This window comes from Ciconia boyciana, chromosome 13 (assembly GCF_034638445.1).
Source record: "Ciconia boyciana chromosome 13, ASM3463844v1, whole genome shotgun sequence".
Taxonomy (NCBI): domain Eukaryota; kingdom Metazoa; phylum Chordata; class Aves; order Ciconiiformes; family Ciconiidae; genus Ciconia; species Ciconia boyciana.
The window spans coordinates 5886950-5903926 of NC_132946.1; the positions used below are offsets into that span (position 1 = coordinate 5886950).

At 41.0% G+C, this 16977-nt stretch overlaps 1 protein-coding gene across 5 annotated transcripts in view; it reads left to right on the forward strand.

Annotated features, from left to right (window-relative positions):
- SNX8 (sorting nexin 8) overlaps positions 1-16914 on the forward strand; it is a 29626-nt gene extending 12712 nt beyond the window's left edge. For all 5 annotated transcript variants that reach the window (XM_072878318.1, XM_072878317.1, XM_072878319.1 and 2 more), the window contains 10 exons: positions 424-614; positions 2666-2783; positions 5898-6019; positions 6392-6472; positions 7451-7611; positions 8025-8157; positions 9247-9315; positions 10131-10280; positions 10687-10836; positions 11698-16914. In XM_072878318.1, coding sequence (XP_072734419.1) covers positions 474-614; positions 2666-2783; positions 5898-6019; positions 6392-6472; positions 7451-7611; positions 8025-8157; positions 9247-9315; positions 10131-10280; positions 10687-10836; positions 11698-11811 — 1239 coding nt within the window. In that variant the 5' untranslated portion in view covers positions 424-473 and the 3' untranslated portion in view covers positions 11812-16914. The remainder of the gene's footprint in view (positions 1-423; positions 615-2665; positions 2784-5897; positions 6020-6391; positions 6473-7450; positions 7612-8024; positions 8158-9246; positions 9316-10130; positions 10281-10686; positions 10837-11697) is intronic.
- The last annotated feature ends 63 nt before the right edge of the window (positions 16915-16977 follow it).

Consider the following 16977-nt stretch of genomic DNA (forward strand, 5'->3'; position numbering starts at 1 on the left):
CAGTAAAATAACACATTTTCTTTCCTTCCATGAGTTGTTCTAGGCAGGATCCAAAAGTGCTGAGCAAGGGTTTTGTTCATTTTGGCAGATCCTGCTGTGGTGGGAGCTGGACAGACAGGAAATGCAGGCCTCTTAGCTGATTCACAGAACAAATTTGGCCTGTGATTCTTCTTTTGCTTAGTAGAGATGTCTTTCTGACTCGGTATAATTGGTGGTGCTCCTGGGTGTTGTGAAGAGGGAGGTACCAACATCTTGAACGTGTGCGAAGTGGCATAGCCTCCTGGGGGAGTGGCTTGACTGTTGTTCTGGTTGTGTTGCACCACTGTGGGAGCACTGAGCAAAGGCAACAGAATATTTTAAGGCTGTGTCTTTCACTTTATCTTATCAGGTCTACTGGACTGTTTTTCCCTTTTTGTCTTTTAGATTTGGCAAAGCCTCCAGTAAATGAACCAAGGGAACCGGAACAGTTTCTAATGCAGGCGCCCCAGGGAAATCCACTGCTCCTTTCCCACACCCTACAAGAGCTATTGAGCAAGGATAGTGTGCAGGTGGAGCTTATACCTGAGAAGAAGGGCCTTTTTCTGAAACATGTGGAATACGAGGTTTCCAGCAAGGTAATGTGAACAAGCATTGGTCTTAGTGAGACTGTGTCTTCTTAAGAATGTCTGTGCAGTTGCTGGTGGCAAAGTCTTGTCTAATTTGATAGGTGTGTTGTGTGATGCTGGTTTTGAGTAGGCCAGTTGTATGGGCTTACTTTAAATGCAGTAGCACTATGCTTTCTTGACCTGGGCTTCTGCAGTATGGAGCATCTTCTAACTTGTCTGATGGATGGTCTGCTAGTTTACTCGCTTGAAACCTGAGCTCTGTACAAAAGCAGATGTATAACATTGAAAACTGAATGTTTGCACAACGGATTGGTGGAGGCAACTGGATATTTCAAACTATTTCGAGCTAGTGAAGAAATCGTATTGGCAGTGCTAAACTAAAATCCTTTATAAACAAAAAAGGTACTGCAAATCCTTCTGCAGAGTCTAGGCCACTTACAGTTTACTTGCCCCAATCCTGACCTGTAGGTTCCTCTCTTGGTGTAAGAGAAGATTGAAGATGATGTATCTTTTCCTATTTATAGAGTGGCCAGTGAAATAGCTCTCCAGTAGGTTCTGTGTGTTTTTTCAAGAAGGAAATCTGTCCTCTTCAAAGTAGACCATGAGCAATTTACATCTCCCAGGCCACCAAAACATCAGTTATTGAGTAGTGCTCAAACTGTTGTAGTCACCGTTGTACGTATTCAGAGACACATTTGGGTCACTTGTCTGTAGTGACATTTGGGGCTTCAGGTGTTTTAGATTGATGTCCCTAAATTTGTGAAAGACTGTTGTGGGGGGGAAAGGACAGACAGAGTGAATGCTTCTGTGGGCTTTCTAGGACTCAGTGTTTATTTTTGCCTGTGATTTCAGGGCACAGGACTCAGTGACCCTGTGGTGGTCTCTAGGTTTTGATTTAGGAACCCATTGCCAACTCCTTTCAGTTGTCATCTCTCCTACAGTTGTAGCTGTAGAATGATACTTCCTCAAAAAGAAGCATAGCTTGGCCTTGAGCTTCATCCAAGATCTGCAACACACATCAACATCAGATTTCAAAGCAGACAGAGGGAGGCCCTAGGGGCTGTGTCTGTTGTGCTCCAGTTATGTGCCTCATTGCTTTATTTTTGAAAATGCATAGTGCCACAATAAGCGGTGGATGATGGGCAATGCAAACGTAGTGAGAATGGGTATAGTGTTGTGTAGTCTTTCTTATTAGCTGCTCCAGTAGTTGAATCTGTAGTAATAGTGTGTGAGGGTTGTGGTTTTTTTATTTATCTATTATTTTTAAAGGATTTCTTCCTCCTAAGTGTCTTGTTCTAGCTGCTACCTAACTCCTTTTGGAATGAAAAAAACAGTTTCTTTGGCCTCTTCTACATATTGATCTAAGAAATGCAGAATGAAGGACTAAGGTTTTAAAGGAACTTTCAATCTTTGTTTATAGATCTAACATCAGTGAGAGGCCTCTCTCTTGTGAGGTTCACTTAAAACATCAGTCATTTGGGCTAATACTTAACATGATCGAAGACTGTTTTGCCACCTCTGGATTTGAAACTGATTTAGAGAAATTTCGTAGGAGCTAGGGCTCAGGGACTTGCAGTACTTCAAGAAAAGAGCTCTCCAGAGCACTTTAAGAGTGTCGGCACTATTTCTAAATGTTCTGTCTAATTTGGAAGACCAGAGAGTTTGAGGGAGTAATGTTATGGAACCATGGCAGATTTAGGGATGTTTCTAATTTCTTGGGAAACCTCTTCCTCTCCATTTTGTAGTCTCTTTCATCTTGTGTGGGAATGAAACCTGACTTAAATTTTTAACTGAAAATCTTATTCTCACAAGGACTGTAGTTTGAATGCCATCTCTATTCATAATCAAAAGGTGTCCACTTATGGAGTCTTCTCCCTCCTTCCCACCACAAGGCCTCTAAAGAGAAGAAATATGTTGTTTCTGCAGTCTCTGGGTCTGATTTCTTTCTTTTCTTCCTTTTGTTTTTAGTGCAGCTGATAGCAAAAAAAAAAAAATTATGGAAATGCTGCTGATTGTCCAGCCTGTGTATTGATTTATCCTCCCCCCTTCCTTAACTGCAGAGATTCAAATGCTCCGTCTACAGGCGATATAATGATTTTGTGGTGTTCCATGAGATGCTGCTTCAGAAGTTCCCATATCGTATGGTGCCAGCGCTTCCACCAAAGAGGATGCTCGGAGGTAAACCTGGGTCTTTCTTTTGACTGGAGGGGTCGCAGTGGGAGCATGATCAGGTGATACTGTTGAAAATAAATCTTTAAAAGATTGAAATTATTTGCTTCTGCTTGGCTCAGAAAACAGCTTTGAGGTTATAATACACAATTTGGAGGTGTGAATTATTGCCATTCTAGAAATTCCCTATAGGTAAGATATTAATGTAAAATTTCAGTGGAGTTTCTTTCCGTGGAAGTTCAGTATCTAATAACTTTTCTGGTAAGATTTGAGGTGTAATTCTACACAAGAGCATGGCAGAGTTGCGGGTATTGTTTTTTAGGAAAGCAGGTTATGATGATCAGTGCTGTAGTGCTACGAGTGTAGAATCGCTACCATACTGTTGAACAGCTGTAGTATGTATCATAGTGTGTTGTTTTGTGAAGTGTTCAGAATAGAAAAGATTTGTGGAAATGGCATTGTTTTTCTATAGCGAGAGAAGAGTAAAGATTAAAAAAATTAAAAATCTATATTAAAAGGCTTAAAACTGCAGAGGAGCTGATTGTGTAAACTCAGCAGAATCGCTTCTCCAGTGGGAGCATACGTTATCCTGTTGAGTTAGTGTAGGGTCCTGACCTCACACACCCCTAAAAAGGACTAGTGAACAGTGATTTTAAGTGAACAGCTCCAGCACTGCCTTTTATAGTATTACCTTGAACAGAAGCCTTATGATGCAGGCAATGGTAATTACACTTTCTCAGTTTATGTATAAAAAGGTGTTTTTCTGGCAGATGAACCAACTGCCTTAAAGTAGCTATTGCCCTTTTTTTTTTTTCTGTTCTAAAAAGGAGCTTGTTGATCTGCTTAGGATAACCAGAAACTAAAAACTGAGGCTGGAATCAGTGTCAGTTCATTCAAGTATATTTTAGGTGTTAGAATAGAAACCAATGAAGTATCCCAAGACTGAAAGCGTATCAAAGCTTCTTCAGGTACATTTTTGACTAATCTGAAATATTGCACTGGTTTTAAACTTTTGTTATTTCAGATGTTGCACAACTGTATGAAATCCTGTCTTGTTTTCTACTTTATCTGTGAAAAAACAAGCTTTTCACTGTCTTATCTCCTGCCCATGCTGCTAAGCTTAACGTGTTTCAATAAATACTTGATTTCAGTCAAAGAGTCAATGTTTTGCTACAGTAAAGAGGAACTGGTAAACAGTGAGCACAGCAAGGTGTATAGTGAACTGGAACAAAGCAAAATAATAGTGCTGAAAAGCTTCAATGGTCCTATATTCTTATGATGGAATGTAAATTGTGAAGACCTTTGTTTTGAGGTTGCGAAAACCTGTCTGTTGAATTTGACCTGATGCAGTGTTCTCAGCCAGAATTTCCAGAATTTCCACTTCATGCAACACCTGTAAGCAAAGTGACCTTCTCTGATTAATCTTAGTGGAGAGAGGATGCTTGAAAGAAGCTACCAATACATATCATTTGTCAGTCACTGTTACTTCCTTGCGTTGCCAGTGTGTTGATATTTCTGTGCATTCACCGGTGCATTTCTTCCCACAGATATCATATGTTTAAGAAAGAATGATAGGATTAGTTCCCAAACTGTGCTAGGAGTACAGCCCTAATACAGTCCAAAACTGTGTTAAGTCAGAGAGTGATGATTGCCTTTAGTCCAGTGACTCTGCATATAGAAAAGCTGTGTAAGTGGTCTTAATAGAAACTGCAAACAGGAAAAAGGAAATTGAATGGGTAGTTCCTGTTTCTGAGTAGGTTAATGGACTGACAAATGGAATTGCAGGACACAGGATTTGATGGATTAGTGTAAATGAGTGAATCTTCCAACCTCCTTAGTCCCAGAGCAGGATGGGCAAAACTACATGTTTTTTATACTCGGTATGCTCCTCTACTAAGTTACACTCTTATTTTCATGATGGTCTACTTTCACCCATCTGTCAGATGAAGAAGGATTGATAGTCTGCTCTGCTTATTTTGGAGGACAGCAGCAAAGTAAGGCAGATCATGTAGGAAGTGTGTAGATGACTTCAGAAATCTCCATGTAGGCTAAAGTATGAACAAAGCAAAATCAAGGTCTGCAACCCTAATGACTGAAACATCATTTGATGGGTGATGCTGTACTAAGGAACATTATAGAGAGTCCATGCAGCCAGCAAACTCCCTACTTAAAACTGAGGCAAAAGAGTAATACCCTTTCATGACATGGAAGTGTTATCATGGATAAGTGCATTCCTTTAATTTCATTCTGTGATGCTTTGTTTTCCTTCAAATTTATTTTAGTTTAATTTTTTATCTATCCTGAAAAACTTGAGGATTTTTTATTTACTGCCTTACTGCAGTATCACCAGATTGAAACTCTTCCTGTTTCAGGAAGACAAGCTGAACTTTTTAGTTTGACAAGTAAGGACTCTGGGTGGATGTACTGCAGGTTGCTGTGCAGGTCTTCCAAAGTACTTTCTGACACCTTGCATGAAAAAGATGGGCACTGATCTTGAGCAAACAACTAAAAAAAAACAAAAACCCTTTATTCTTTCTCTAGCCCCAAAATGCTTAAAAGTGTGGAGGAGGGACAGTTGAGGGTACAGCACACTGAAGCTAGTTCTTCAGAAGAGTGAGGGAAAAAAACCCCATAATTCTTTGTGGGATGATCACTTTGCAAGTGGCAGCGATCTTTGCAGTGGCGAGAAGCAGTGTGTTGTGCCTTTCCCAGGAGTCCCAAACAGACAGAGATCCCCTCTGGGGACCACCTATGGAACTGTTTCAGAGGAAGAAAAATCTTTGTATGCCCACAGTTTGTAAGTGGAGGATCCAGGCCTTAGACTTGTCCTTTATCCTGCTTTCCTGATCCACCCTGTGAAAACAAACACACATAGATATATATGCTGGGTTTCAGTAAGATGTAAAGAACCACTTGAAGGAATATTTGTTCTGGCGGTCAATCCAAAAGATCTGTTTTAGGGAGCTGACAGACTACAAGTAATCATCCTTTGGTTTTGTTGCAGTGCTTTAGCAAGAGTTGTAAGTACAAAGAAATTATTGGACTGAGTGCTTTCTTTTTTCTCTTTTTCTGAGCAGCTGTAATATGTGGTGCATTAATTGAAATTTAATGTTTTTCCCCTAGCTGATCGAGAATTCATAGAATCTAGGAGGAGAGCACTGAAGCGTTTTATAAACCTGGTGGCTCGACATCCCCCTTTCTCAGAAGATGTGCTCTTGAAACTCTTTCTGTCCTTCAGTGGCTCAGTGAGTATTTGTTAGCAATAGTCTTGAGTTTGCATATCTTCCTGTAACTGCTTCACTGGGCATAGAGTTCAGAACTGCTTTTGACCTACCACGCATTGGTGCTCCCTGTGATGAGGAGAATTTTCTCTCAATAGGTGTTTCTACAGCTGGAAAGTGGAAGGTAATTTCACTCAATACCAGGAGTATAGTATTTTGAAAATGATAACTGTTCTTAGGGGAATACATATTATGCTTCTCCTTGAATTAAACCTAACCTGGATAAAGCTATGTCTGCTAAGTTGTGCCTTACTATTGCAATATATCTGAGACCTGTGTGAACCGCTGTGCGTTACTTAGTTCTTTCATGCTCATTTGTTTCTGTGTCTTCTCCAGGATGTACAGAATAAGCTAAGAGAGTTGGTCCAGGGAGCAGGAGATGAATTTATGACCTGTAGATTAGCTACCCAGGCCAAGGTATGTATATGAATTTCTTGCAATATATTATTCTGGTTTAAGTGGCTCTCCCCTCCAGGTGGATCAGTTATGGCATTTGTTGAGTGATGGAGATGTTAGGTAGGAGGGAGTTGCTTCCAAAGTTTGAAGGACTTTAAAACTTGTAATTTTATCAAAAAGATCAAATAAATATTTGATTCTTAAGGGCCTGATATTTCTAGCTAAATGCTGGATCATGAATATGATAAAGCTTAAACAATGAATCCTGCTCAGAACATGTTTCTCAGTAATTACTTGTACTTGCATAACAAACAAATGCACATACTGCACAATTTAAAAGCTAATATCTAGATTGATGTCTTCCCCATGTGTTCGTGCCCTCATTCTGTCTGTCATCCTCTCCCTGTGGGAGAGTAATTTGGATTGTTACAGAGAAGTTAGTTACAAGTTCTCCATATATCTGTTTATGCCAGTGATTAGTGCTATGGCAAGTTTTAAATATACATTCACTGTGTTCATTGAGCAATTTTAAAGCAAGTTATTGTTCAGGTTCCTGCAATGCTAGCAGAAGGTTTTGCAACTGGAGCTTAGTTCAGGCTTTTACCAGTGATGCACAGGTCAAAAAGAGCTGAACTTTCAGTACACGTTTGACTTCGCCAGGCTGGCGGTTACTAGTAGCTTCAGATCAGAACTTGTGAGCTTGAAACCTCACAAACCCCGTTTTAGCTGCATAGCAGAGTTGCAGATTTTGCCAACTCTGTCTACACCTGGTATTTGAACCTCTTTCTGCCTTTGAAAATTAGGGGTATTTGTATGACATCTGACTTGGACACCTAAATTGTGAAGCAAATCTCTTCAGGATTGTTATGGCATGGTGTGAGAGAGTGAGTGCAAGAGGGAAACCTGTCTCTCTCTGCTGACTGTATGGTGTGCCCACAATTAACGTATGTGAATGTGCCTCTGATTTGTCCACTAATAATCTGTCTTGCACTTCTTCAGGACTTCCTTCCAGCTGACATACAGGCCCAGTTTGCTGCCAGCAGGGAGCTCATCAGAAATATTTATAATAGCTTTTATAAGCTTCGGGACCGTGCGGAGAGGATAGCTTCTCGAGCCATTGATAATGCCTCGGATCTTCTCATATTTGGAAAGGAGCTAAGGTAGGTTAGGAGGAAGAGGATTTGCTAATATGAACGTTTCCACTGTTGTTTCAGAACTCAAAACTGTTGTAAGGTTTACCTGCAAATGGTCTGGTAAGAATGGGTATTTCAATGCACCTGTAGGTCGTAATAAAATTTTTCCTACCATAAAAGAAGAAAATGCATGCTTTCCACTAAGGTTGCATTCCAGAGAGCAAGAGAAAAGAAAATACAAATACCTTGACATTGAGGTACTGGTTTTATGGTCTCTTCCCCCAGTAAATGCACAGCTCTGCATTTGTGATTGTGCAGTAGTAGCTCAGCACTGCGAGCTATTTAGACAGATTTGAAACTCTGACCTGCTCTCTGCAAATAAGTGTATCTATTTAGTGGAATTTATCTCCTAGATTTGAATAGTACTTATCTCCTCCTAGTGCTTTGGGCTCAGACACTACACCGCTTCCTTCCTGGGCTGCTTTGAATAATAGCACATGGGGGACTCTGAAACAAGCCTTGAAGGGTCTGTCTGTTGAATTTGCACTGCTGGCAGATAAGGCTGTGCAGCAGGTGAGTTCTTTACTTTTTTTTCTTTTTCTTTTTTGTAAAATGAAGGAGGTGCATTGCTGCCTTGAGTTTCATCTTGAATCATGAGCTCTGTGGACACAGGCACTTGAAGAGTTAATAGGGAGATTGTAGTCCAAACTCACATCCTCAACCACCAGCCTGCTTGTTCAAGCTTGAATGAAAAACCTGGACTGTGTTTAAATGGGAAAAAATATAATGGGCAAAGAAAAGGAGGAACAGGCTGCTTTCTTTTTTAATTTCAAATGGTTATTGGACAAGTTAAGTTGTACTGAGCTGTCCAGAAGTCCTGCATTCTGTCTTATTAATCTGCTACAAAGAATCCAGAAGAACTTATTTCTGAATCAAATTTTTACATTCGTGTACTTAAGCATAACATGAGAGTCATTCAGACAGAAGCATCATATTCCTGTGTAAGTGTGCAGTGTGATAATGACTGTTAGAATAATGTGAGAACATGACAGTCTGGGAAGGAAAAGTAATAGTTTTGTCTTCGCTTCTCTTCATCTCATTGTGTTAAAATACTCAGCATGCTTTTATAGATCAGTCGGACCAGGTCTTTTTCTCCAGAGTTTATGCGCCAGAGAGCTCTATTGATACAGGAAGAAAAGACAGTATTTAGTAAAATAAAAAAAGTAGTAGTGAAATTTGGCTTGGTGTCTCATCTCTGCCTACTGGTGCATGAACTGTTATAGGGAACATGCAAGTATTTATAGCTTTAATGGATTAGTTATCTTGTAAGAAGGTAAGATGAAAGATTGGAGGAATCTGCAAGAGCAAGAAATTCCAGGCAGAGAGAGCTGAAAGGCCTGACACACAGGACTCTGAAACTAACTCCTCTTGTTATAATGATCAGTCCATTGGAAAAGCTGTTCCTGCTCCAGTCAGATCTTTTTTCTGCATACTGAAGACTAAACACTCCAGTACCATCTGAAAGATTTTTGATACAGTTGTGTAAGTGTTGATGTGCCCTGGAGAATACAGTGGAGGGGCCTGCATGGTGTAAGGATGTGAGGAACTGTGATGGTGGTTCTTGCCAGGCTTACATAAAATGTACTTTTCCTTGTTTTCTAGGGTAAACAGGAAGAGAATGATGTGGTGGAGAAGCTGAACCTTTTCCTGGATTTACTCCAGTCCTATAAAGTGAGCTCTGCTGTTCTTCTGCCAATGAGAAAGTTGTTTAGAGCAAGCTTGTGCTCTTCAGAGGGTGTAACGCCAACTGGATGGAAAACTGTCTGGGAGGCCAGTTCAGAGGCGAACTGGGCATCTGGCAGAGGGAGGGGAGTGGCTGTTGGCCATAGCTAGCTCTATAGCCTTACTGATCAGCTCATCTTCTGATGAGAATTTGCCAAACAGCAAACACTGCAAGGAATTTAAAAATATGAGTGCTTGAACTATATGGATCAGTTAACTTTTTTTTTTCTCCAGATTTGGCTGCTTTTGAGTCAAAGCAGTGAATGAGATGGCTACTGATTTGTTCATGGAGGCATGAGTTCAGTTACAAATGAAAGAATTTTTGAATACTAATCTTTTGGTCAAAGGCACCTTTTTTTTTTTTTTTTAGAAGCACCTACTGAAGTTGTATGTGGCAGCCTGTCCTGACGTTCCCAGGCCTGGACTGAAATAGAAGGACACTGGCAAGCTCCTACCACAGTTAATTGCCAGCACTTAATATTGAGAAGGGCATAAAAGATAAGAGGCCTGATAAGATCCAAAATGTTGGCAGAAGTGATGCTCCAGATTGCCTCTTAAGCTCACTGGTCTGGTTCCAAGCAGTTTTGTTTCTTGAATTCTTAGCTGCCAACATTTTTTGACTCTTGAAAACAAAGAAACAAAAATCTGCAGCATAGAAATTACATAAAGTGTGACCATGTGTTTGTGTTCCTGATGTACTTGGCTTGTGTGCTTGCTGTCTCTTAGCTTCCAATAAGTACCTGTTTTTTCCTTTTCCCATAAAGGACCTGTGTGAAAGACATGAGAAGGGGGTATTGCACAAGCACCAGCGAGCATTGCATAAGTACAGCATGATGAAGAAGCAGATGATGAGTGCCACTGTGCAGAACAAAGAACCAGAGTCGGTGGAGCAATTGGAGTCTCGGATTGTGGAGGTAGGGCAGATGCCTGGGAGAGCAAAGGGTGGTACTTGGCTCCTATAATAGTGCCGCTATGTAGCTCAGTCATATTTGCAGAAAGCCATTAGACCAAAGGGTAACCTGTACTTTGGGTAATTTGAGCTACTTGCTGTGCTACAAGGAAAACGTGTTTGTTTTCCTCAACACTTATTACTGGCTCTTTGGCAACATGTCATTTGCAGGAGCTGTGGAAAGCAACAGCCTGCATGATGGAAAGTGCAGTTGCTGTCATATCAAATGGGTCCAGGAACTGCCTTTTTAGGTTTTTGGTATGTGTTTGAATTGCTAGTATGGTGAGGAATGCTGTTTCCTCCTGCTGCAAGTGAACCTCCTTGGCACCCTCTTCCTGGCAATGTATTTTACGGAGTTCCTCTTCTTTCAGCAAGAAAATGCTATCCTAACCATGGAGCTGCGGAATTACTTCTCTCTGTATTGCCTGCATCAGGAGACACAGCTGATCCACATCTATCTGCCTCTCACATCTCACATTTTGGGGGCCTTTGTCAACTCCCAGATCCAGGGTCACAAAGAGGTGAGTCCTTCTGGACCATATTCTTTTTCACAAAATATGAATGGGAATTTGAATGTATTTGTTTTCACACATGGGCCTTCTTCCTCTAATGATCTGTCCAGCTGGGCTCTTTCATAACTTCTTAAGAAATCACCTAAGGTCTTTCTAATTTGGGGTGAGGCTCAGGGCTGGCCTCTAACCCCTCTAAAAGACTGTATCTTCTTGCAGCAAGTCGCTGTGTTTTTCTTTTTTTTCTTCTTCTCTCATCTGCAGATGGCCTTACCCTACAGGTAGTTGAAGAAGACCCAACCATTAAATAACTAGCTATTCTGTAATGAATGATGTGTTTGCTAGATGAATCTACTTTTTGTTGTGCTACACACAAATTATATGACAAGGAACAACTTCCTTGGTTTTGCTCTAAATCCAAGAGCTCCCTTTTGTTAGCCCCTAAATTTGACCTTCAGCATTCCCCATGTACAGACTTTCTGGCATTTGTTATGTTAGAAAAGTCTCTCCTCTTTCAGCTCCCTTCCTTCCTTTCAGTGAAGGAATTTGACCAAGGTATGGGAGATCTCCCTTCCGTGCATGCCCAGAGATGCTGCCTTAGATGCATGCAGTAAATGCCTTGCTGCCTTAGATGCTGCCTTAGATGCATGCAGATTCCGTGCATGCCAGAGATGCATGCAGTAAAATGCTCAGAGAGCTGCCTTATAGCAGCAGTCTAAAAGGGACAATCTGGGTCCACTGGACTTCCCCAAAGTACTTCAGCAAATTTGTGTTGTGCTTTTGAGTACTCTGAAACTGCTGCTAAAATACAGTGTGGTGAGATGATTACCTACCATGTTGTCATATCTGTTTTCTCTCCTTTTCCACTCACAGATGAGTAAAGTTTGGAATGAATTGAAGCCGAAGTTGAGCTGCCTCTTCGTGGGATCTAGCAATATGCCAACTCCACCATTGTCACCTCCAGAGGGAAACTTCTTCTCCAATTAATGCTCTGAGCATCTAGTATGGAGCAGGAAGTGCAGTCAAGGAAGGGGTGGGACTTCTACCTCGAGATGTTAGAATCAATCCTTCAAACAGCTATATATATATATATATATTTTTTTTTTTTTTAAAATACTGCTGCTTTGAGCTGCTCTCTGATTTAGACAGACTGGATGTGGGGCAGAACATACGGATATAAAGACAATCTCTTAATTTTTAAATGCTCTGGGGCAGAGCTGATGTTCATTATCCTGCAGACACTCTTCACGGGGTCAGGATGTGACCTGGTGCAGTGAGCGCTGCAGTGTTGTTGCTGATGCCTCTGCATCTTGTACTAACAGTCCTCCAATAATGTTTATCTGCACACATGCTGATACATCTCTGCACATCTCTGAAGTGCTGAGATGAACAGGATATCTGAAGCACTTGCTTGTAGTAGAGATGGATTGCCTTTTAAGCTTGGGAGGACATGTGTTAGGGACATACGTGCATAAGGAAAGCTGAAAGCCATCCCCCATCCCATTGACAGGTGTCTGGGTTTGATTTCTTACTGGTAGACCTTAACACAAAATACTGAATGAAGTGGTTGGATTTGCTAACCCAGCTGGGTAGGGGTCAGTGCTGCTGTGTGACAGTAATTTTCCCAGTGAGATTAGGCAGACTGTATTGTCAGTGTGCTTCAGTTCACGGTTGTAGGGCAGCCTAGGGACTTGCTCATATTTTTCAGTTTGGGGCCAAAGATGACTGGGTTCAGGAGCTCAGAGGAGTTTGCCTGGCATAAATGAGAAAATAATTAAAACACTCCTGAATTGTAAACCACTCATACTACATGAGCAGAACAGCTACAACGTAGCTTGTTTATTTTCTTCTGGAGGTTCTGACATCCATCTGTGGAGTAGCTGTTTAGGACTACTGGAGAGCTGCTGACCCGAAGGCTGGTGTTTTCTTTGGTCTAATATCAGATGAAGTATCCTGTTACACTGGCAGGCTGGGACACAATGCTGATAAAATTCATTAGCAAAAAATCAGTATTTATCAGGATGTTACTGTCATTCTTTTTTCTGGCTCTGGGTAGCATTGGATTGTGTTGGTGAAGGAGAGAAGACAATTAAGTGACAGTTCTTTATCTCTCTAAAAATAGCATGGTCCTTGATAATGGAGTTTTCAGAATGATTTGTGATTGTGATAATGGGACTAAACATTCTCCATGTTTCACTTTGTATCTCCAGTGACTTTCCCTCACGAGGCAAAGGGTAGGGGGAGGAGAACTTGCATGTCATGTTACCTTAGGGGAAATTGTGCATATCCTCCAGAGAAACTGATAAGTGAAGAAACTGCAAACGTATGCAGCAAAACTACGTGAACAGGACTCCCCTGAACTGAACTCTCTGGGGCCAAAATAGCTGCCAAAGGGGAATTTGAGACTTGGCTTCTTAGCATTCTCTTTGAGTGGGTAAAAAGGAAGCACATTAAGAAGGATGAGTGCTCGGTGTCAAACTGGAACCGTTACAGTATTTTCCCATTGGGGAACTTCCCCATTAGCAGGAAATATATTTAAATCCTCCAATCACAAAAGCTTTTTCTTTTTTTCTTTTTTTTTTAATTTAGAAAATTCAATGCAACATGAAGCTCTTCCTAGTCCAGGTGGAAATTATGGGTTAGTTTCTTCAGCTAGGAGCAAGATAAGTTACTTGCCAGGTTTCATGAGACTGGCATAACCATTACACCCCTCAAAATGTGGTAAATGTGGGTGAATTTCTTGGGTGCTGGGCCTTAAGCAGTGTGTAGGGAGTCTATTTAACAACCTTGTTCAGAATGCATTATTAAGAGCTTTTTATAGCAATTCAAATGTTAACTCTCAGAATTCTGAGTCTTCCCTCCTGTGTATTGGCCTTGTCCAGTGAGACAGATTAACTGCAAATGGCTGTGACAGATTTGATTCTCTCTCCTGAAGATTTCCAAAGTGATGCAGAAGAGATTCTGCTCACAGGCCAGAGCAAACTGGCTGGGGAGGGAAATGTTTCTACAGTACAGTAACAAAGGTGATATTATCTCAAGAATGGCACAAAAGGTTTTTCTGCTTGACCTTTTCTTGATTAGGAAGACAGTTTGTGGTTAAAGTGTGGAAAGCGTGTTACCATATTTTTAAATGCTCTTCACTCCTAGCATCTTTAGAAAGTACTACCTGGTTATGGCCTGTCATTTGGTTAGTCTTAGTACCCATCCTCCCTCATTTAGCCTTGTTTGCCTGATGTAGTGAACGGTCAAATTGAGAAAATACTGTATGTTTTGGGGCAAGATCTGATATCTATATGATGGATCTTCTGTGTAACTTGTCTGGCTGGGGTAGATGACTGGGCTATGTTCTGTAGGAGCGCTTGCAAAGTATGAGCCTGAATGGAACTTTGCACTTCTCACACTTAGAAAAAAGTTACAATTTTGGACTTTATTTAAAAACAAAACCCAAAAAAACCAAACAACAAAACCACATTTGGGCTTTAGACTAACTCCATTTTCCTGTTCTCCTTCAAAGCAAGAATGCTACAGTCCAAATGCAGAGACTGTAATAATGATAAACACAGACCACATGACCTATAAAGAAACTGGAATTATGTTGTTTTGAGAAAACATCCATTCCTCCATTGTCAGCCCTTGCCTCTTTGAGGAGAGCAGTTTTGAGGGTGGGGTTTTCTTGTTTTGATTTTACTCTGTTCACCTAGTATTTTGAGAACAGAGGCCTAGTATTCTCAAAGCTGATTACAGCTAATGGCACTTTCAGAGTTTATTTCATACTGGACTGTCAAGCTTCTGTCTCATTCCTAAACACGTGCATACGCTATTTCACATAACCCTTAGTTTGCAAACCTTATTTTTGGGAGACTGGTCAGTGTGCAAATAGCACTATTATGTTTACCTCAATATGTGAGGGATTTCCTTACTGTATTTGCTCTGTTTAGTTTAGGTATCTGTCAGACTTGGAGAGCAGCATCAAGTACAGCTTTCTTCCTCTAGCTCTAGAGGAACGCAGCAGGGAATCAATCGTCTGTCTACCCTAGTCAATGTAGGGGAAACAGTTCTAGTTACCTTCATGCTGGTGCCCTCTGCAGCAAACAGCCTAGCTATAGGCAAGGGTGAGAACAAGACTTAATGAAGTTGGTTCCATTGCTGGTAGCTGGGTAGATTGCAATAAACACTAAGCAAACCAGAAGACTAATTGAAGAGCGCATGCTGCCTATCCAAGAACTGATGCTCCTGTAAGATGTAGCACCAAAGAGTTAACGTGCCTTCTTGAATGGAAGCTTGCTGTGTATTGCGTGAGATCATGGGGACTTTCATGTGTTCAAAATAGTAATGATAGAAAAGGCCTCCAATCTTTCTGTCAGTGTCTCTCAAAATTTGTTGTGGAGGTACCAGAGTAGTAAACAGCTGAGAACCTGGAACTTTGCCTGAAAAATTGTTTTTCAAAAGGGCTATGTTTTTGTCATTCCTGAGGTCTGCTCTGCTTCAAGCTGTGAAGTGGCAATATACAGGCTTTTTGACCAGTATCATGTGTTGAAAGGCTTTCCAAACTATATTTACAATACAGCTTAATCTTTAATCCTTCTTTCCCTCTCCTTCCATCTTCCTCGCAAGTTGCTCCTCCAAAGTGGTAACGTTTTCAACAGTGCCTTGCTGCATTCCAGTGCTTTTACTCTTCTAGTTTGATCATGCAAGGGTGTAATTCCTGGAATTTGTAACAGGCCAATTTACAATCTTCAGTTTGTGCTGCTTCCTAAAAGACAGATCACCAGCTGGGGACAGAACTTATTTAAAACATGTCACTCTCCACAACTGCAGCAGGAGCAATAACGTCACTACTCTTTGACATGAGCTAAAAGTCAGTGCTGGTGAAAGCATCTTCATAAAAGGATTGAACTGACTGCAGAAGAGGGGACAGCAGAGAGAAGTGCAGGTCTGAGCTGCGCTTGTTCTCTTCCTACCTAAACTCCTGGAGGAACAGAAAGTAATTTGCACTCTCTTGCCATGCAATTTACAGTTTCCACCAGGAAGTAAATCAAGATAACAGGTGTCAGCTGCCAGTCACTCCCTTTCCTACCATGCAGTAAGGTCTTGCAACCTGTTATAAGCTACCTATTCCCTTGCACTTATTTTCTCTCCTCTACTTGCCTCAAGCCGTTCTCTCCATTAGAACAGCCAGAAGCCCTTACTGCTATGTTGGAAGCAGAGGTGAGTTATCAAAAACTGTAAATAACTCGGTGTGCAGCACAAAAGGAAAAGGAAGAGTCTAAGGTGTTAACTCTTATCCTCTAACTCCGAGCTGTGGCTTACTGAGCATATGAAGAAGGGCATTTTTGAGTGGTATAAATTATTCAGAACTGCTAGAAGGAGACAAGAAGAAACAATCTTGCTCAGAGGGTGTCAATTTTGCCTGCCTGGAATATCCTGTATCTTTGCTTTGCTCAAATAGCCTTATGTATGAAGCACTTTATCCAAATACAGGAATTAAAGAACTATTACTACAGCTGGTAGACTGGAAATGTTTACAGATCCTATATTACATTCCAAGATTCTATCTGTGTTACATGTGTTTGTAAAAGTGTTTAAAAAAAAAACCAAACAAACCAAAACTTGTGTAAGAAGTTACATATGTGATGTGTTATTTCTAGCACAGTTTGATTAAGCTTTTGCTGCCCAGCGTGCCAAGTTGGGCTGACCTGACTGCTGAACGGGTCACCTGCTACTGACATATGGCAAAGCCTGCAGCCATAGGTGATGGCACTTTGCAATGTGGACTTGGTGCAAGTTGATTTTGTTAAGCATATTTTTACCTGAAATGCTCAAAACAGTTCAAGTTCACGGGAGAAGCTGCAAGAGTGAAAGCAGGGCTCAAACAGTGCCATACATCTACCTTTTGACTTTTGTTTTCTTAACTCATATAACCTTACATCCACTACCTTCAGCTGGAGAACCCTGAAGGGATCTCTAGCTAAACTTTTCAAAAGGTGTTCACAGCGCTGGTCAAGCCTCACCTTGTCCCAGGAAGTAATGCTGAATAGGGGACTGTATAGAAACTGGCATAGAGAAGATAATTGATTCTGCTGCATCACAGTCCACTTAATGTTTCTGTGAAAGGAAGCCAACTCCTGAAAGGCTTTTAAGCAGTCTAGAAGG